This window comes from Mauremys mutica, chromosome 11 (genome assembly GCF_020497125.1).
Source record: "Mauremys mutica isolate MM-2020 ecotype Southern chromosome 11, ASM2049712v1, whole genome shotgun sequence".
Classification (NCBI taxonomy): Eukaryota; Metazoa; Chordata; order Testudines; family Geoemydidae; genus Mauremys; species Mauremys mutica.
The window spans coordinates 27244200-27266995 of NC_059082.1; the positions used below are offsets into that span (position 1 = coordinate 27244200).

The 22796-nt window shown below is 40.0% G+C and overlaps 1 protein-coding gene across 1 annotated transcript in view; it reads right to left on the reverse strand.

Annotated features, from left to right (window-relative positions):
• MYO1E (myosin IE) overlaps positions 1–22796 on the reverse strand; it is a 104534-nt gene that overhangs the window by 65794 nt on the left and 15944 nt on the right. Inside the window, exons 2-6 of the mRNA XM_044979809.1 lie at positions 21282–21425; positions 16261–16350; positions 15257–15351; positions 4572–4659; positions 972–1061 (exon numbers count right to left, since the gene is read on the reverse strand). Of these exons, the coding sequence (XP_044835744.1) occupies positions 972–1061; positions 4572–4659; positions 15257–15351; positions 16261–16350; positions 21282–21425 (507 nt within the window). The remainder of the gene's footprint in view (positions 1–971; positions 1062–4571; positions 4660–15256; positions 15352–16260; positions 16351–21281; positions 21426–22796) is intronic.

Below are 22796 nucleotides of genomic sequence, written 5' to 3' on the forward strand. Positions count from 1 at the left end.
TCAACTGCAAAATACACCTTTACTTTTATTTTGTGAAGGGTATGATGACTAAGGGGAGCAAAAGGGTAAGAAGTTTGTCAAGCAAGGCTCACTGCTAATATAGGTAGTCACAGCAGGGGAAATACATTGGAAAACAATAAGGATATAGACAGTTTTGAATATTTTTTCCCCCTTGCAGGATGTGTCACCAAATCTTGTTGTATATTTTATTTCACTTTATATCTGAATGTCTGTCAAGACATTTATATTCTATTATATTCAGATATATATCTATATATATTTTCAACACAGGCCTAACTCTGGAAAAGCACAGTTCAAATTCTATGCTGGTGTAAAAGGGTAAAACTCCACTTTAATTAAATAGAGCTGTGCCCATTTACACAAGCAGGGTAGTTGGTCCCACATATGTACAGTAATTTTGCTCCCATTCTCTCTTCACGATATTTTATAAATACATGGTGGTTCTTCCCAATTAAATGTTGTAAGGGCTACATTATTTAAAACTGAATTTAGGGTACAATATCAGGCCATTATTCTGTATATGTAGTTGTTAGTTCCCATTAGTATGTATAACATTTATAATCAAGTGCTGAAAATAATTCCTTATTGCTTTTTGGAAAGATGAATAACCTTCGTGCCCAGCAGTGAAGCCTAGCAATTGTTCCATCCCATTTAAAAAAAAAATCACAGCTAATTATTACATGGGCTGGAAAACAGATACGCTCATACCTTCCAGTTCAGTGCAGATTAGGCCCCAGTTAAGTTGCTAATTGTCTTGTTTACACATTAGACTGCTTACAAATATCTTTGCCCAAACAGTAATAGAATCAAACATTTGCAATAACATCTAGGAGACCTGGAAATGTGTGCCTCTCCATTTACATGAAAACCAGCATTTTCCTTCACAAAGATGCCCAAATCAAACTCACAGATGTTAGGAACAAAAGCAATCTTTTGCAAGAGGAACTTACAAATCTGCTGGAGTTATTGTTCCGTACAGTCTTCGCATTCCCAAAGGCTTCCAGTAAAGGGTTTGACTGCAGAATAATGTCCTTCACATGCTGAAATTTTTTTAAACAACAACAAAAAAAATCTGCTTTGGGATCTTTATCAAGGTCTTGGAGCATTCATACAAGCCATGTTTTGTAAACTTATATATATATAAGGTGCAAGGATGTCTGTCTCTAAAAGCAGGCTTTAGAATATCCTCTTGGCCAGGGGAAATCTACACCACCATGTCTGCAGAATGCAAGTTATTTTTTTTTAATTCAGTTTCTAGTTCTTATGATTGTAAAGAAAATCATCCAAACTTAAGCAGAACATAAACTGATGCAGTCATCTTCCTGAACTTGCAGATAGCCAGTGCTGCTGCTCATAGCTATGCCAAGAAGAAGCACAATAAAACTGACCTGTTTCTTGACAGTTTCATTGCTGCTCACAGGGTTTGAAGCAGAGGCAGACTCTGGTCAGTGATAAAGTAACAGAAACTTTTTCTCTCACCCTCTCACAGCAGCCAGCAAGATGGGGGGAGATGCAGGGCCAGTGCAACCCATTAGGTGACCGCCGCTAGCATTTGGGGGGCAGCATTTCGGGTCCTTCGGCGGTGACCGCGGCGGCCGGATCTTCGGCCATCCCGGTCGTCGTCGGCATTTAGGCAGAGGGACCTGGGGCAAGGGGGGTGCGGTGAGGGCTGCCTGCAGCAAGTAAGGGGGGGCGCAGCAAGCAGGGGAACTGCTCCCCGCCCCAGCTCACCTCTGCTCTGCCTCCGCCCCTAAGCACGCTGCCCCACTCTGCTTCTCTCCCTCCCAGGCTTGCGGTGCCAAACAGCTGATTGGCGCCGCAAGCCTGGGAGGCGGGAGAAGTGGAGCGGCGACGGCGTGCTCGGGGAGGAGGCGGAGCAGAGGTGAGCTGGGGCGGGGAGCTGCCGCACGGCTCCTCGGGCCGAGGGGAGCTGCCGCGAGGGGGGGAGCGCCTCAGGGCGGAGAGGGGGTGGAGAGTTGCCACAGGGCTTGGGGGGGCACAAGGTGGAAGTTTCACCTAGGGTGCGAAACATCCTTGCACCCGCCCTGGGTGGATGGACAAGAATATAGGAGGTAGAAAAGCAAAGTGGTGCAGATCCCCACCCCTTAGTACCAGTAAGGCACTACCACTGGCCTTGCTGGTAGAGTCCTTCGACCCCTGAACTGGTAGAGTTTCTCCCCTTGTTAGTAGGTAGCTTGCAATTTTTAAAACCCCATTTCTAGGGAATATTAAAACATAACAAATACCCATGTAGAACAGTTCACAATTGGCGGAATAATTTACTGGAGTGGAAGGAGGACCAGAGAGAAAGGGGTTAGTTTTGTGCTGGAGCACTGGGAGGAGACTACCAGACTTGATGGACTAATGGTCGGGATCCTGTATAGTGAATCCTATGTTCCTATGTTTCACTAAGTACATTTATCTGAGAAACTTTATTTTTCCGGATTATGGCTAGATTGAGTTGGACAAAAAACCTTGAGGATAATATTCTAACCTGAGCTACTGCAAATAAATCTACATTAAATCAACAAAAGCAGCAAAGAATCCTGTGGCACCTTATAGACTAACAGACGTTTTGCAGCATGAGCTTTCGTGGGTGAATACCCACTTCTTCGGATGCAATTTATTAAATCAACAGTTATTCCAGGTTTTTACCAAGTGTATCTGGTGGCAAAATCTGGCCCAAAACTGCAACATTTCTGGCCACACTTTATCCTTTTTGCCTTTAACTTCCCTACTAAATAAGGCCTACTGTCCAAACAAGAAGTAATGAGACAAGTAGAGAAGGAAACTGGAATATTGAGGACAATGGCACATAGATAAAATGGAGGAAGGTAGAGAATTTGGAAAATGTAGGACTTCAAAAGCAGATTCAGAATGCTGCTGAATAATTTAAAATTGAGACAAAATACAGAGGCTATGTTTGAATGGTGCAAAGCATCTGGTGATCAGGATGGGGAACAATAATTATTTTAACACTATACACATCATCACTCAGTTTCAAAGTATTTATGTCCTATTTATGAAATAACTGCTTACTAATTCAACCTATAACCTTGGAGCCCAATCTTGCAATTCCTTAAAACAAGCAAAACTCGTCAAGTTAATGGGAGTTTTGCTGGCATAAGGAATGCTAGCTCAAGTCTGCAAATGGGCTAGTGGTTAGCTCTGTGAGAGCTTTGAATCAGACAGCAAGGAGAGAAGTGCTGGGAGCAGACCACAAGGAGGCCACTGGATTCTCACTTATCCAGATTCAATTATCATAAAACTCAGCCTAGCAGGTGCAGAGAGGCATCAGCCCATAGTCTGAAGCATTGGCTGTGGAAGGGCCATTTGCTTTAATGGGAGTAGGATCAGGGTGTTAGTTTCTAGCTCAAAACTAGTGTATATTCAGGTTTGTGTAGGGAGGGTTGAATTTCACACAAAAACAATACACTACTCAAGGAAATGTATCAGTTTAATCAGCTATGACTTGTAACTGCTGAGTTTATTTTGCATCTTGTAGGAACAGCTGGGATTTACTTAAAATAACTGAAACAATTATTTATAACGTGATTAAGGCCACTCCAAAAATAACACAATGCATATTTTCCCTTTGCTATTGAATGACTGTGCAATGTTCCCTGTATCATTGTCTCCCCCCCAAAAAACAGGAAGAACATCATCATCATCAGAGCTTGTACTAAGGCCAATGTATTATGGTAAGCTGGGGGTGGGGGTGAGAAAGCATACTGGTAAAGGGTAGCCACTACTTACCTAGAATAGTTGTCTGTCAATCAGCTGATGATCTCATAGAACTCCATTAGTGGAATTTTATGGCTAATTTACTGCATTAGCTTTAGTTAAAATGTTTGTGTAGATAGTGCAGACAGGTTTCAGAATTATTAACAAGCAACTATTCACCGTTCTAGCTAGCTCCCAGAAATTACATTTCCTACAACATAATTTGTTTAAAATGATGTTTAATAAAAGTCTGTCTCTTTTCTCTCTAATGTGTGAACACAAATCCATGATTTAATGGGAGATATGAACCACTGAGAGACAGTTCAATTCTCTCTAGATCTGAAAGGTCTAGTAAAAATTCATATTTGACATTGTAGGAAAAGCAGATTTTCTGAGATTTTGTTAAATAATGTTTGGGTTGCTATAAATTAAACTTCTCTCCCTACATCTTGAGGTTACAAATTCCATTAAAAATGTTTTTCCCCCAAAATCTTTAACCTTTAAATAATTCAGCATCAACACTGAAACTGTTCCACAGGGGTCTGTTCGGACTAGTGAGTTTTCATCTTATGGACTCCACAGGTGGAGGACCAGCAGATCTGGCTCTGGCCCCAATTCATCCATCCCCTACAGAGTACAATTCAGGGATACCTGAACTCTGGAAGACCCGTTGGTGCAGTACACACCAGTTTCTATGCTAGGGGATCTATGTTGGCTGTACATGTGTGCTCAGCCATTTACCTCATAAGTGTCATTCCTGGCACTGTGGCTACACAGTAAGATTTGACATGGTTTCTTTACAGCAACATTACACTGTATCAACTCACCTGTACCTTGGGACCACCTCCTGATATTTTAGAGATGTAACTCATGATATATTTAGCAGCTACAGTCTTTCCAGCACCGCTTTCGCCACTAGGAGGAGAGGAACACAAATACACATCTGTTAAGTGGTTCAAACCTGAAAATAACATGGAACTTGATAAAATGTGGGATACCACCATACTCAGCAGCACTAAAACTGTATAGATAGAGAGGTTACCCCAAAATAAAAGTCTAAGATAGTTAGACCTTCATGATTTAGTTTTCTAAGGAAACACTGAGGAAAATGTAACTGAAAGAAGAAAGATAAATTGTCACTCCTACCAAAAGGTTTTCCAACACAGGCCCAAATTCTACACTCTGATACACTAAATCAGGAATAACTCTAGTGAAGACAAGTATAAATACAGAGAAACTCAGGTTTTTACTGGAGTTGCCTGAGATTTACCTTGTTTAACCAAGAACAGCTACCACAATAATAAATATGCCCCAAATTTAAATCAGCTGATTTAACAGCATATAGAATATGACATATAACATTTTAACATGATACTTCTGGGGCATGTTTGTCACTGAATGACATAGAATAAATAATGTTACATACACACACAAAAAATCTCCACCAGACATATAAAAAGGGGAAGTATTAAAACAGAGAAATTAGTATGCTTAAGTTGAAATTTTTCAAGGGGCTAAGAACCCAATTCCCATAGGAGTTTAGTGGGATTAGTGTGCCTAATTCCCTGAGGTTCCATTGAAAATCCCAGCCTTATGTTTTAAGGGAAGCCATCTGCCTAGATTCCACAGGAGTCTTTTTTTTTTTTTTTGGTTAGGCGTTCCTGAATGAAATAGTCATTCAGGATGTGATTAATAATGACTCACTGAGAACTATCTTCCTGGTCTTATGCCTCTTGACACAGGCTACGAGAAGGCTTAATACTCCACTCTAACTTTTCACAATTCCTTCCTTTAAAATATTTCCTTTCAGTGGTGACATTAGGATACATTTTGCAACAGATTAAGAGTCCCTTTTATCTACTGCTAGCTATTGGACAAAGATCACAAGACCTCTCAAGGGGAAATAAAAGGTTCTGTTTGAACTGGAATTGGGTTAAGATGATACTACATATGGGGAATGATTCTGATCTCACACTTAAAAATTGTGATTTCAGTGGAATTAGTCCTAATTTATACTGGTGTTGGTGCAAGTCACATCAGTCCTCATATTCAACAAGAATGAGGAGGCTCCCAATTTGTGTGGCGCACAGGTAATTTTGGGACTAAAATGAGAGATACTGGCTGAGTATGCAGGAAGAAAGAAAGTAGTATGTATGGATCAGCTATTTTTTAAAAGTATGGAGACATGAGAAGAATTAAAACAGTTCCCTACAGGATCACAGAATCACAGGACTGGAAGGGACCTTGAAAGGTCCTCTAGTCCAGTCCCCTGCACTCAAGGCAGGACTAAGTATTATCTAGACCATCCCTGACAAATGTTTGTCCAACCTGCTCTCAGAAATCCCCAATGATGGAGATTCTACAACCTCCCTAGGCAATTTATTCCAGTGCTTAACCACTCTGACAGTTAAAAAGTTTTTCGTAATGTCCAACCTAAACCACCTTTGCTGCAATTTAAGCCCATTGCTTCTTGTCCTACCCTCAAAGATTAAGAACAACAATTTTTCTCCCTCCTCCTTGTAACAACCTTTTATGTACTTGAAAACTGTTATCAGGTCCCCTCTTAGTCTTCGCTTCTTCAGACTAAACAAACCCAGTTTTTTCAATCTTCCCTCATAGGTCATGTTTTCTAGACCTTTAATCATTTTTGTTGCTCTTCTCTGGACTTTCTCCAGTTTGTCCATCTTTCCTGAAATGTGGCACCCAGAACTGGATACAATACTCCATTGAGGCCTAATCAGTTTGGAGCAGAGCGGAATTACTTATCATGTCTTGCTTACAATACTCCTGCTAATACATCCCAGAATGATGTTTTGCTTTTTTTGCAACAAAGTTACAACTGTTGACTCATATTTAGGTTGTGATCCACTATGACTCCCAGATCCCTTTCCGCAGTACTCCTTCCTAGGCAGTCATTTCCCATTTTGTATGTGTGCAACTGATTGTTCCATGTTATATTATCAATAAGAACCAAGCTGTATCTAAGCTCATATTGTATCTCACTCTTTAAAGAGAGTCAAATGAAACAGGAGAGAAAACAAAAAGCCTTTCTGAAGTGGCATTCCAAAATGAGCCACCAATTATACTTTCACTTTTAAAAGATGTCCTCCCTTAGATAGAATTATGCCTTTAGTACTGTCACCTACTAGAGATGCTATTTACTTCCTGCTACACTCCCTGGAATACTCTCATTCCAAATACAGTTTTGCCCATTAGCAACCAATAATTTTCAAGGACATTTCCTGAGTGATATAGTAAATAAATGCCTATATCTAGGCTTGGCAGAATTCAATTTTTATTTTTTTTTATAATTGACAGGTAATATCACTGTTTATTTTTTTAGATTTGCAGCTATTTAAATTTTCAGTTGCATGAAATTATGGGGAGTCAGAATTATTTACTGACAGTAGACAGAGAAATTCAAAAAGTTAAAGCTTTAGAAACTGTTAAAACACAATCTGTCAATATCCCCTGTCAAAATATATAAACTAAATATCCTTAAATCACTCAATCAGACCTGTTTTTACTATTCATTCACTAGTCCATTTGTAACAAGCCTAACTCAAAAGTCTAAACCACTGCATTTTGATGCTAGTAAGTTCTCAACCAGCATTTTTCTTACTTTGTTTATCTGTAAATGCTGATGATTATTGATGGAAATATTTTCCACTGGGTTATGCGTGTGCAGTGAAATCAACATTTATTGACATTTATCGATAGGCTTGGAAGGGTTCGATTTCTATCTGTATCTAACCACAGCAGCTCAACATAACAGCTAGAACCTTCAAAAGGAACCACAGGAGGCTAGGTACACAACTCCAATTGAAAGTCAGTGGGATACAGGTGCATACCTCCCAGACAACATTAGCATGCTGTTTAGAACTACCTTTACATGGGGAAGCGCATAAATGGATCCCTAAAGTCACCATTATATCTAAGCTATAGTATCCCATTTGGGGCATACCTTGCAAGACTATGCTGTAATAACCTCAAGGGCAAATTACAGAGAACAGGGGGGAAAGAAATGCTAAGACAAATAACACTGCCTTTAATGAATCTGAACCCATTTAAAACAGTGTCATAAATCATTTTAAACAAAAGATTTCCTCACTGTATAACTTATCCCCCTCCCCTTTCTTCAAATTATGTGTGGTTTGTATTATTCATTAAATAATAGTGGTAGCCATGAATACTAACATGGAGGAATTTAGTTTCATTTTATTTGTAGTCTCTGGATTTAAGTGATACTTTAAATCATGTGACTTTGGTTTCAAGCCTGTCTTTTCACAGTTTACTTTAGATTTACACATGCACATACTTTTCCTGGTTTTTACAGTTTTATTGATCAGAGACCAGTAAATTGCCAATATTAAACTAGTACATTATTTATATGCCGCAACAACTGCATCTGATGCACTTTGTTTGATAGTATCTTGCCTTCTCCTGAGTCAAGCACAAAATTAGTCAAATGCCTTGAGAATTGTGATAATTCCAGTAAATGATTCACCTAGAGCAGTTTTTCCAGACACCTATCTGCTTTCTTACTTCTCCAATGATTATAAAATAACACGAGCTCTATTTTCTATCTTAGTATCTTTATACATCCTAGAAGTACATGTTTCTTAAATTTAGCAAAAAGTGGCTATAATGGCTCAAGTTCATTAGAGAAACATAAAAATGACATTTCATTTGAAATAATCTCATGTTATAATGGGAAATGTTTCCATATATAGCTGTTATAAAAATTGGAAAATATGGTATACATTCTAAAAGAAAAAGGAAGAAACTGGATTATGGAAAATAAATTGTTAGTGGCACTGACATAATTAATTTTCAACCTGTAGTCTTTCCTTACTGGAAATCAAATTCACTTTCTTGATATGTTTCTAATAATTAAAAAATGCTTTATAGGTTTACACAATTTTTTCCAGTAGTAGTTGCTACTCTGGAAGAGTCAAAATTTGCACAACACCGTCTCTTAAAACTTCACTGAACTCAGAATAAAACTAAAGAATTATGTAGAAACTTATTTCCACTTCTTCATCGTTGAGAGGAAGGGTAATTTAGTGATTAAAGTAGGAGATTAGAAGTCAAGACTTCTGACTCCTATGCCCCCCTCTGACACTAATTTGTTGTGCGACTTGAGGGAAGTCACTTAAAACCCGTGCACAAATTTCCCCATCTGCAGAATGGGAGGGATAATACTTATCTACATGATTGGGACATTGAAGAACTTTTTAGTTAATATACACAAAGTGCTCTTAGATCTACCGACCAAGGACACTGCAGACGTAAAATATTATTCTGCTGTGTTTGGAGGAGTCTACATGTAAAGTTTCATTTCTTTAGTTTTGTTCAAAGCATCCCCATCAGCTTTGCCTTATACAAATATTTCTGCCCCTACTGCTGGTGGCTTTTGCCAGTGTTCCTTAACATGTTGAAGATTTGTGTGTGAATGCCTTTTCCTGAGTGGCTGCTATCAGTAAGATGCAATCACGTCTCCAGCGGCATTTTCCGCTGCACAAGTTTTCAGAAAATCAATTGTTTGAGGCTTGCATGGGCTTTGCAATGCAGCAGCAGGACCAGATTCTTTTAAATTGACTTTAACCAATTTAAGATAAAGAGTTAGTCAGATTGTTTTACTGAAAGGGTAAAGTGGAAAGAAGTCTCTATTAAAGTAAATTAACATCAGTAAAGTTGTTGTACCATCCTAAGGTGAAGATAGGTAGCCTTCTTGTAAGAAAACATTACCAGATGCAGATGAAAACTAAGCTGATATTAAGAACAGGAAGAGAGACTTGAATTGAGAAATTTCTCCATAGCACATTAAAACACCTCATGGAATAAGTCGCCCAAACTGATAAAAAAGGGAAATAAAGCTTCCACCTTTGCAGAAACGTACCCCTTTAAGGATAATCTGAAGAACATATCTATTATCTCAAACAAAACAGGAATTACTAATCATAACATCCATTGCCATGATCACAAGACAATGAATGATGCTCTAGAGGGAATTAAAAACCACATCAAAACAAGTCTCCAGACAACCCTTCATAGTTTAAATCTCAGCTGAGTGAATTGTTTTTTGTTGGGGTTTTTTTTTTGGCAGTTCTTAGGTATCCATTGAAGGGCAGCCATTTTTTTCTTTGGGACGGGGGGGAGGAACAGCTCAGCAGGCTATTAGAGTGGGATACAGAAGCCAGATCAAATAATATACACTTAAATAAATCACCATGCGTATGCCTTAGCAAAACTCAGTGAAATGAAATGAAATGTCAAACTGCTGCTGAAGCCTAAACTGCTTATTGTGAATAACATATTGGCCATTATGGCTACACGACAAATCACTTCAAACCACACTCTCCTCCATATATGGGAACAAGTGCACAGACAGATCTGCTGCCTCTTGTGAATTTCAGATGCATGCACTAGTAACTAAAATTGTCAAATATCCAAACTCTTTAACCACTCAACTGCCATGGACAAGCAGAGTAAAGAATTTGCCCATCATCTGCATGGCTCAGACAATAGAGAACTGTCTCATGTTTATAAATTAATATTCCATGCAAACATATCTTTGTGAACAGCTGGTTCAACGTCATTCTTGCCTTTCATGGAGATGCAAACCACGTTTTTGTGACATTCTGCCTCTCCTGCCCTCTTTCCTCCAAAGAGCACTGCACAGCCCTGGGAAAAGAGGGATAGAGCAATCCCTGATTCTCCTGATCTCAGGGACTCTGAGATTCTGCCTAGCACCTAGAAGGGCCACACAAATGGTGCTAAGGAAGGTTCCTTGCACCCTTCCCCCTTCCACCTGGACACACACTCTGTGCACCTGCATCCAGGCCAGGAAGAATCAAACCCTTGAATAGCCTCATTGTTTACATTGTTCACAGTCATTCATAATAGCTCAGTGTTTTTCAGCTATAATTAGAAACATGTACAGTTTTCTTAACACACATGGTAATTATTCCACAAATAAAACAGGCTTGTCTCTCCCTTGAAAGATATATGACAAGACTCAGTATTTTCTAACTAGATGAAACTGGCTGTCTCACCCTTCTATCAGCCAGGAAGGATAAAAGAGCATATATCGATAAACAGACACTGGACGCAGAAATGGCATCAGTGAAAGGAAAGGGGAACCCTTTTTTTCAAAACAGTAAATGAACAGCTTCAGATTTTAGCTGCAGAAGAGAAGGTCCAATAAAAGATAAACAAAGGAAAACCCTTACTACCTTATATGAATAAAAGAAAACCAGAGCAGAACATTTCCATGGCATTCTTAGTATACTCTCACCAAAAATAACATTTAACTTCAGTAATGTAGAGAAGACAGAAGAGCTCGATGTTTACTGTGAGGAAATTACTCTGGATGAATTTAAATTTGCTACTGAAAGACTAAAGAACAATAAATTGCCAGGTAAAGATCAAATTGCAGAACTGCTTAAAGCAAGTGGAAGGGGCAGTATGAAAATCCTGCTATGCCTCTTCAATTTGGTCTGGGAGAAAGAATACACCGAGGGATTACAGTCAAACTCCCCCAAAGAGGATATTTGAGTTTTGTAACAAGTGGCATGGGATTATGCTGCTTTCAGTCCCAGGGGAAAGTCTTCTATGCAATCACCCTAAGTAGATTTAGAGACAAACAAATTGGTTTTTGCCAAACTGATCTTGTGTAGACCAGCTCTTCATCCTATTGTAGAGCAAAGCAATGAATGGCCGCCCCCCGTAGTCCTGAGTTTCCAAAAGGCATTTGATAATGTAGATAGAAAATCACTGTGACAGATAGTATTAAACAACAAAATCATTCAAATTCATTCAAATTATTGAAAATTTGTATCAGAACACTCAATGTGCAGTAAAGATAAACCAGAAGCTAATGGACTGGTTTAATGTTAACAGTAGTGTCAGGTGAAGTTGCACCTTGTCCCCCATCTTGTTTGTGGTTGCTATTGACTTTGTTATGTGACAGAGTGTCAGTATGGAAACGGACACTGCATGAATAGACTGGGAGCTTGGAGTCTTAGACTTTGCAGACATCGTCTGTCTTATGAATAAATCAGTTAAAGATATGCAGCAAAAGACAAATGGTCTTGCAAATTCTGCCAAGCCATTAGATATTATTAATAAATCAAAGATGAAGTTATGAAAATTAATTTACCTACCAATGATTTTATCTACTTGGAAGGTAAAGCCTTGAAAACCATTACTAAATGTACTTAGGTGGGTAGTATCATTCACAATTCTGGTGATTCCATGTTTGATTTAAAGTCCAGAATAGGTAAAGCAACTGCTGAATTTCAAAAACTCAATACAGTAGGGAAGTCCAATGTGATTAACAAAACCACCAAACTTAAGATCTTTAGAAACACTGTCCTAAGTGTCCTCTTCTATGGAGCAGAGCCCTGGAAAATAGTAAGTCCATCCAATGCAAATTGAACAGCTTTCATTACAGGTGTCTGCAGAGAATGTTCAAAGTAAAATGGCCTGATATAATCAGTAATAAAGAAGTCCTAGAATGGGCGCAGCTACCTAGAACAAGTGGTACGGAAGAAGAGATGGACCTATTTTGGATATCTTTTAAGAATGCTCACTAATAGACTACCCGGCGGCTCCAGACCCCAGCGCGCCAAGCGCGCGCTTGGGGCGGCATGCTGTGGGGGGCGCTCTGCCTGTTGCCGGGAGGGCGGCAGGCTGCTCCGGTGGACCTCCCGCAGGCGTGCCTGCAGAGGGTCCGCTGGTCCCGTAGCTGCGGTGGACCTCCCGCAGGCATGCCTGCGGATGCTCCACCGGAGCCGCGGGACCAGCGGACCCTCCGCAGGCACGTCTGCAGGAGGTCCACCGGAGCCGCGGGGCTGGCGACCGCCAGAGCGCCCCCCACGGCGTGCCGCCGTGCTTGGGGCGGCGAAATTCCTAGAGCCGCCCCTGCTACCCACAGAAGCATTTCTTTGGCAATGCCAGAGCAAGAGACTGATGTGCTTTTACATCATTATAACTTCATCGACTTCAGTAGAGTCACTCCAAATTTAGACTGGTGAATGAGAGGTGGATCAGCTTTGCATCTTGTAACTATGTAACTATTAGGAGCTGTGATGTTATAATCAGAAGAATCTTTGAATAATCCAAAGCAATGTACATGGAATTTGATCAAGAGGACAAAAATATAAAATGAACTAAAACAAACTGTACGACCAGCTGAATTCTTTGATTTGACAAATCTAACAACCCAGCAGTGAACCATTCAGAGTTGTCCCCAAAATCAAACACCAACATAAAAAGCATCTGGAAACATAGTCTCCTGCTTTTCCTGTGTTTATCTCTCAAAAATAATCTTAGGAAAAATAAACATGCATCAAGGAAGAGGAACATTTTGTATATAATGTCAATGAAAATGATTTTCTTCTTTCCTTCTTGTTATACCCTTCAAATGTATCAAGCACAACACAGGAAGAGTGTGATGAGACTGTACACACGTCTCAGGGATGACAAACCATCCTTTATTTACAGTATGGGCCAGACTTTCAAAAGAGCTCATTACCCACAATCAGGGTCTGGCTTTTATAAAAAAACTCAGCTGTCACAATTCAGGCACCTAAATAACTGTCCAGATTTTCCAAAGACCTTGGCATTCTGGGTGCTAGGCATATTTGAAAGCCTGGCCCTTATGGAGGTCAAATCCAGAATTGTTTCTCTGAAACCTCAAATTTTGGGGATTCAGATAAATTGGACCTGCATATGAACTACCCGAAGCTCTGGATTTGAAGGACCAAAGCTCAAAGCAAAACAAAATTTACTTGTTTCTAACATCTATGACTGTAGAAATGGGACCAAACAACTCTAGTATTGCTAAAAAGAAGGCGGTTGGGGGGAAGGCTGAGCACATGTATAATCAATTATTTCTAAGGAGCTACATGCTCTTGTTTTCCGGTACTAGGATCACCCATACACGTTTCTACTGTGGGATGTCACCCTTGGGAGCTTGGCCATGACTATGAGTCACAGCTCAAAAAGAAATTCAACCAGTATGAAGAATTTTCACACGACTCCTCCTTGTAGGCTTTCAAGTGCAGCTCATCTGTGACACATGTTAAGATGATCTCTGCTTTCACACTATGGCATTCAATATGATGGCAGAAAACCTTGTATGAGGAACTCCTTCAGATACAAAGACTCAGATCCTGGCCCCTGCTCTGGCTCCTTTGCACCACTCCAGTGACATAAGGAGGCCAAAAAGTTCCCCAGGTGCCTGTAAGTTTCCTTGGTATGAGGAAATGTTGGCTGATACAGCTAGCTCTTTGCCAACTCTGAAAGCCCCTGGCATAAGAGGGGTGGCCAGAGTAGACTGAACTCTCTGGTTATCCCCATAAGCCAGATAGCTCTTTGGGGGCTGTTACAAATTTAAATACCTTTCTGCTGATCTAAACGAAGGTGGGGACAGGGACAGTGGAAGACTTCCTGGGCATAGCTGAGGAGTCATTCCAAATACTTTTTGGTTCAGACCGGAAGTTATAGACGCACTGTTTGATTTAGTGATGACTTTATAACAAACTAAGTAAGGTTCAGGGCAGCTTTAACAGGTGACACCGGAGTAACAACTTCACATACAGTAGAACCCACTAACAATTACCTTATATATAGCAACATCCCTGTGGGAATGAAGTAGAAAGGAAGTCCTGATTAGAGCTGATTGGGAAATTGTGAAAAGCCAGTTTTTAAACCATCTAGCATGGTTTTATTTGTAACCATGTCCCTTTCATATACGTTCTCCAGAGCCACTGGAGTTTTGGAAAGGGGACTCTTGACATGAGTCAGGCATTGAGGAGGGGAAGTGTTTTTTGTTTAGCTACAAACGAAGGTAACATTATAAAACAAAAATGAGGAACCAAAAAATCCTGAAATAGTCAATTTTCATTTGTATTAATACTACTAATATAAAATTGATGTAAGAGAAAAAGAAGCATGGTAATGCCCTCAAAGAATTTACAAGACTCAACCTCTTTTACCAGACGACGTGCTGGAAGGTTGCATTTGTGCTTGAATGCAGTTGATTGCGAGTGTACAGTCCATTATAATTTTTCAGCAAGAAATGATGGGGGGCCTATTTGTGGGTGATGTCTTTGGGGTGTTACAGGGCACAAGGCCAAAGACCAAGTGACTTTAACCACATGAGAAATGCAAAAATTCCTTGCTTGAGTATCTTGCTGCTTTTCTGAAATTCAATTTTTATATATAAAAATAAGGGAAAGCATTCAGCCTGTACATTTACTGGGCATTATTAAACATAGCTATGACATCACTTGAGGTCAATTAGAAAGCTCCATAATGCTCCCAGTGTTCTAAAGTTCCAAAATAAATAATACATCATCAATATTATCTGAGATCCCCCACAACACAAACACAATTGGATAATTCTATATAATTAAGGGAATCTAGCAATAAAATGAGATCCTGCTTCCTTCTGAGAAAGCTTTAAACTAGCAGCTCTAATAGGTGAACAGCTGTTTCTTACCTGATAATGACACACTGGTTTTCTCTGTCAATAATCATGTTTCTGTACATGTTGTCCGCTAGAGCATAGATATGTGGTGGATTTTCATACTGAGCCTATGGGAGGGGGTGGGGGAATATAATGTACATTTCAGACAGAACATTAAATACCACAGAAAAAAATATTATAAGTATTTAGCATGGAAGAGTTTCTTGCTAGGACAGAAAATTCTGCATCTTAAATTGAGCCTCAGACTTCAGCAGTTACATATTAAAATCAGCACAAGTTCTTTCTAAGGATCCTTTTTCATGATAGCAAACCAATAATCATTGTCACTGTTGAGATTTGTTATTGATCTCCCAACCATAATTTTTGTCCTGGCTAATATATGTAAACACCGTATTTTAAAAATGTAGAATACTTAAATACATACTTGTCCAAGAGAAACTCACATAATTTATGCCCCTTTCAGAAGTGGCCTTAAGATAACAAATAAACAGGCTATACCACTGCACAGAGCCTCAGGCTGATTGGCCACATCGGACCCCCCAGCCCATTCAGACTGAATAGTATATTCAGTAGTTTTCAGTCTATGGACAAGCCTGATTCCAGTGCAGCAGATTGAGTTACCTATATCCTAGTGCCCTCCCTCTGCCCCATACTTACAGCCCCTGTGTTTTGGTGTCCAGCTTTAGAGATCTAAGGTGTAGGTAGCTGGTGAAAAATTCTGGTATAGGGGAACTGTCTGATGTGGGAAACCTGATTTTGGTCAAACTTAAATCAATAAATGAATCTGTTTTGCAAGCATAACTCTGTTTCAGTGACTCCAACATGTAAATAGAGGGAAAAGAAGCAGCAGGACCTCATTAAAATTAGATACTGCATTCAAATTAAGTTCTTCTAGGCCAGTAAGTTCCACCACCACCAAAATCAGTCAACATATACTCACATTAGTCCAAACAAAGAGAGAAGAACCTTAACATACAATTGAATATCTGCAATATCTTATAGGAAACTTTACTTACAGCTCCCTGATACATTTCAATTTCCTTTTCTCCAAAGTATGGCATCTGTTTGAAAGGATTCACAGAGATTAACACAGATCCAATATATGTCTGTATTCAAGAGCAGTTAAGGTTCATGAGACTTCCTCAGTGGCTATAGTTACCTTATAGCATTACCTTATTACTGGTGATGTATTATATATAATATTTTGAGCTATAAATATCTATCAATAAAACAAAGCCTTAAAAAACAATTGGGTTTCCCATCAGTGCTGCTAAAGAACTATCCTTAATAGTAAGAATGATATTACTGAGGCTTACAAATACAAACATATTGCATATGATTCAGAAAATATTTATTTTAATTTTTTAAGTTAAGCGTGGAGCTCAGGAGCCTGTATCGGAGGACAAAAAAAAAAAGACACTTTCAGTAAAAATACAAAAAAGGAAATGATATATTTGAACCATTTAGCCTCTTCTGGAGTGTCTTATTGACAGCTTGAGAAGGACTAGCTGCTGTGAATGTGACAAAAAGCAGCATTTTAAAGGAACAGTCTGAACTCTCAGTGGTGTAAACTTCAGTGGAGCTACCTGATGTACAGATGTTAAGCAGCGTACTCTCCGGTTGGGGCAGTTCTCTGATAAGAGACTTACCAAGGGTGCTGCAGGAAGCGGTGTTAGTGATTCAGTAGGTGGCACTGTTCTAGGCAAGTTACTGTGAAAGCAGCACCCCAGAATGGTGTTGTAGGGCAGTGGAGCTCAACCTTGCCAGACTACTGTACCCCTTTCAGGAGTCTGATTTGTCTTGCGTACCCCCAAATTTCACTTCACTTAAAAACTACTTGCTTACAAAATCAGATAAAAATACAAAAGTGTCACAGTACACTAGTGTTGAAAAATTGCTTACTTTCTCATTTTTACCATATAATTATAAAATAAATCAATTGGTATATAGTGTATAGTATATACAGCTGTATATGTATCAGAAGGGTAGCTGTGTTAGTCTGGTTCTGTAGAAGCAGCAAAGAATCCTGTGGCACCTTATAGACTAACAGACGTTTTGCAGCATGAGCTTTCGTGGGTGAATACCCACTTCTTCGGATGCAAGTAGTGGAAATTTCCAGGGGCAGGTTTATATATGCAAGCAAGAAGCAAGCTAGAGATAACGAGGTTAGTTCAATCAGGGAGGATGAGGCCCTGTTCCGTCAGCTGAGTGAAAACCAAGGGAGGAGAAACTGGTTCTGTAGTTGGCAAGCCATTCACAGTCTTTGTTTAATCCTGAGCTGATGGTGTCAAATTTGCAGATGAACTGGAGCTCAGCAGTTTCTCTTTGAAGTCTGGTCCTGAAGTTTTTTTGCTGCAGGATGGCCACCTTAAGATCTGCTATTGTGTGGCCAGGGAGGTTGAAGTGTTCTCCTACAGGTTGCCATTCCTGGACACAATTTAAATGGACACAAATCAGATATTAGGAATGGCAACATTCAAAAACCTGTAGGAGAACACTTCAACCTCCCTGGCCACACAATAGCAGATCTTAAGGTGGCCATCCTGCAGCAAAAAAACTTCAGGACCAGACTTCAAAGAGAAACTGCTGAGCTCCAGTTCATCTGCAAATTTGACACCATCAGCTCAGGATTAAACAAAGACTGTGAATGGCTTGCCAACTACAGAACCAGTTTCTCCTCCCTTGGTTTTCACTCAACTGACAGAACAGGGCCTCATCCTCCCTGATTGAACTAACCTCGTTATCTCTAGCTTGCTTCTCTCTTGCATATATAAACCTGCCCCTGGAAATTTCCACTACTTGCATCTGAAGAAGTGGGTATTCACCCACGAAAGCTCATGCTGCAAAACGTCTGTTAGTCTATAAGGTGCCACAGGATTCTTTGCTGCTTCTACAGCTGTATATAGTATATAGCATATACAGCAGTATAAACAAGTCATTGTATGAAAATCTAGTTTGTATTGACTTCACTAGTGCCCTGGTTAAATTCTGCTTTGGGTAATTACATTCTGATACCTTAAATGCTCCTGCAGATTCCATGTGTGACATTACAGTCTATATAATTTTATAAAAATATGCTAATGAGTGAATATAATGTAACTGGAATATGCTTCATGTAAAAGGTCTCTTGTAAGGTATCATTACAAAGCTTATAATCTACTGAGTGTGACCTTCCTATTTGTATAAATGTACCACTTTTGTATCTGAAACTAGAAATATGAAATATAACTCCGAGGGCCTATTGTAATTATGCAAAGTGTGGGCCATTAATGATGGTTTGGAATCTTGATGACTCCCATTAACCAGGACAATTGTCTGCAGATGGGTGTGTTTTACCTGTAAGTGTTCCTGTATACATGTGTGCTGGCAAGTGGGCAATGAAGTCTTGCAGTGACATGTGATCATGTCACCTGAACTGGAATCCATCTTTAACCTGGTGTCTTTCCATTGAGAAGGAGGGGGTGGGAACCCAGAGAGGGACAAAGGATTCCCGCCTTATGCAAAAGGTATATAAAGGGGTGGAACAGAACAAAGGGAGGGAAGGAGCCATCATTAAGAATCCCCTAGCTACCACCTGAGCTGGAACAAGAGCTGTACCAGGGGAAAGAATTGTGCCCAGGCCTGGAAGGTGTCCAGTCTGAAGAAAAAACTTACTGAAGCATCTCTAAGGGTGAGATTATCTGTATTCAGTTTGATTAGACATAGATTTGCGCATTTTATTTTATTTTGCTTGGTGACTTACTTTGTTCTGTCTGTTACTACTTGGAACCACTTAAATCCTACTTTCTGTATTTAATAAAATCACTTTTTACTTATTAACTCAGAGTATGTATTAATACCTGGGGGAGCAAACAGCCACACATATCTCTCTATCAGTGTTATAGAGGGCAAACAATTTATGAGTTTACCCTGTATAAGCTTTATACAGGGTAAAACGGATTTATTTGGGTTTAGACCCCATTGGGAGTTGGGCATCTGAGTGTTAAAGACAAGCACACTTCTGTGCGCTGCTTTCAGGTAAACCTGCAGCTTTGGGGCAAGTAATTCAGATCCTGGGTCTGTGCTGGAGCAGACGGGCGTGTCTGGCTCAGCAAGACAGGGTGCTGGGGTCCTGAGCTGGCAGGGAAAGCAGGAGTAGAAGTCTTGGCACATCGGGTGGCAGCTCCCAGGGGGTTTCTGTGATCGAACCAGTCACACCATGGATATGGAATTGGGTAGATTCAGCTAATTAGCAACCTCTCAGTTGCCAGCAAAAAGTTGCTATTATCTGCAGTTGCTAATAAGTGGAAGGCAGGTTTGTGAGGCAACAGCAGGAAAGGAAGAACTGGAATGTGCCTTCCCTGCCTGCAGCCCTACAAACCTGCCTGAGAGCAAGGTAGCAGTAGGGTGGGGGGCTGCAGCCCAGATGCTGGGGCTTTCCCTGGTGACTGGGGATGAGGGAGCCCACATACTACCTCTCCCTGCACTCTCCAGGAGTTGGGGTTCACCACGTCCCAACACTTCCTTCCCCGTGCACAGTCCCACAGCCGGATGCAGCCCAGAGAGTGCAGGGAGAGGTACTGGGCAGCTCCAGCATCTGGGCTGCAGCCCCTCTCCCTGCTACTGTGTGGCCCACAGCCTCCCCTCACAGCCCCACACCTCCTGTGTGGTCCCTCGCAGGGCTGTGGCCCCAGAAGGAAGCACTGGGTGCTGAGAAGTGCTGAGTGCTGGCCCCAGGCGGGTTTATTCGGCTGCAGCCAGAAAAGGCACTTTTCAGAACTTCCTTCTCCAGTTGCAGCCCCAAAAACCTGCCTGTAGGGGATGCTCAGCACATCCCAGCGCTTCCTTCTGGAGCAGTAGCCTTGCAAACTGCCTGAAGGTGGCGCCTTTCTTCCAAAAAGAGGTGGTAATAAGCCACATGCTATTGCTAATTTCCAAATCCCTAGTAACAATTATGTTTAATAGGATGGGATTAGTTCCTGGCAATATATTGCCATTAACTGGAAGTTGCTAATATCAGGATTGCTATTAAATGGAATCTACTGTACTTCACTTCCTTTCCTTAACTATTTTATAGTTGCGCTGTGCACTCTTACATAGCTGCAGTGTTTTACTGCAGAGAATTTAACAGATGGATGAAGTAATTCCTCTGTGCATGTGTAATACAGAATTAGTATTTAGTGCCCTACATAAGAATCTATTGTTACGGAATAATAGCTGCAAAATGATGTCATGTTAGCCAGCAAGGAAATAAAAGCCACTGCACATAATTTCTGTATTGTGAATTTGCAATGCTCCCCTCATACATTTTTGGATTTAATTCAAAGACGAATGACAACATCCAGGGCACCAATATGGTAAACCATGCACTCATTATGTCAGTATAAACCTATGAAATGATTGTTTTCTGATGAAAAACTATGTCAGCATTTAGTGGAAAGATTCAGTAATCTCTGCCCCAAGTGGCACAGACTAATGTTCATTCATGGATGGACATATTAACAACTGAAAATTCAGGAGCTGATCTCTAGATTACAAATAAATAAATAAATAAAAGCCTGCACAAACTGGAGAGGGATAAAAAAGTAATAATAGTATTTACAACAAAAATCTAAAATCTAACATGTCTGATTTAACCATGAATTCTTCTGAAAAACACTTAATAATACCACTGCATTAGAAAGATAATTTTAATACAAATGCCACATTTTTATAGGGAGAAAATGAAGTATCAGACATGCTTTCATCAGTGCAAAACACAGGACTAAAAACTTCGCAAGTGTAACCCAAGAGAGATAAAGCTCCAAAGGAACAAAGGTGTTTTGTGCTACTAAATGGAAGAGTACTATCTCCTGGCCGCAACTTTTTGCTCAGTTTGTAAAGCATTTTGCTAAATCCCACATAAACTTTCATATAAAATGCTCAGCATCTTTCAGTGATCTGCTTTCATGGATGGATGGATAGATGGACGGAGATATATAAATATATATTAATTAGTCTTATACTCTATAGCAGCAAGCCCACATTGCCCCAGTAAAAACATGTCCATAAAGGATACAAAGATGTAATCATCCATGTACCGTTTCTTTAGATTCTCCACTATGGAATCCTCTGTGATTTTGGAGAGAAGGACCATATCATCCACTCCGCTGTGCTTGACATTGTGACTCTGCCAGTGATATCGGTAGTGTCCCTTGCTGCCCTGTAAAAAAAAAGTAATATGTATTGAAGCGATACAGATTTCTCATTAGCTTTAAAAATTGAAGAGTCAGTTCACTCATATATGCTGATCCCCAAATTATTTTCTCACATTAAACAGCATCCCCCATCTCTTGCTTAGATTCAGAGACAAATAAAAAGGCATCTCTTTACACACAAATAATGTTAACTTCAAATTTTTCAGTTAACAATTGAAGTATCAGTCACTCATCAATCTATTTAGTTTATTAAAGAGATTAGGAGGTGATTTGATCATGGCCTACAAGAATCTACATGGGGAGAGATTTCCAGTAATACACAGCTCTTTAATCTAGCAAAGAAAGGCATAATGAGATCAAATTATTGGAAACTGAAGCTCAAAAAACCCTCAGACTATAAATAAGGTGCAAACATTTAACAATGACAATAATTAAGCATTGGAACGACTAACTAGAGATACGGTGGATTCTCTATTACTTGCAGTCTTTAAGTCAAGACTAGACAGTTTTCTAAATGAATATACTATAACTCAAACAGAAGTTATGAATTTGATGCAGAAATTATTGCATGACATTTTATGGATTGTGTAATGCAGGAGGTCAGATGGTTAGATCTTAATGTTCCCTTCTCATTTTAAAATCTATGAATTCTTGTATTTAGCTGACATTTACATAGGAATTCTCTCAACAGGCTACAGAGTGCCAGAGGAACTACTGTACTCTGTGGTTACAGTCTCGAAATATTACAAAGCACACCACTTTAAACTAAAGCCAGTCTTCAAATCTGTTTACTTAAACCAGTGCAAACCCATATGTGGACACTCTTAAACATATGGCTTATATGTAGCTTAAATTGGTAAAGAATCAATCAATTAAGCTATATTGATGTAAGCCAATTTTAAGTCTATTAAGAGTGTTCACACAAGGGTTTACACCAATTTAACTAAAACAATTTTAAAAGCACATCTTGAGGAAAATCAGTGAAACCTGTAAAATATACAAGGCCTAAGGGTACGTCTTCACTACCCACCGGATCGGCGGGTAGCAATCGATTTCTCGGAGTTCGATATATCGCGTCTCATCTAGACGTGATATATCGAACCCCGAACGCGTTCCCGTCAACTCCTGAACTCCACTGGAGCGAGTGGCGGTAGCGGAGTCGACGGGGGAGCCGCGGACGTCGATCCCGCGCCGTGAGGACGGGTAAGTAATTTGAGCTAAGGTACTTTGACTTCAGCTACGCTATTCACGTAGCTGAAGTTGCGTACCTTAGATCGACCCCCCCCCCCAGTGTAGACCAGGCCTAAGAGTCTAGTCTCAAAACCCAGAGAAATTAATGGAAAGACTCCCACTGACTTTTAATAGGCACTGTATCA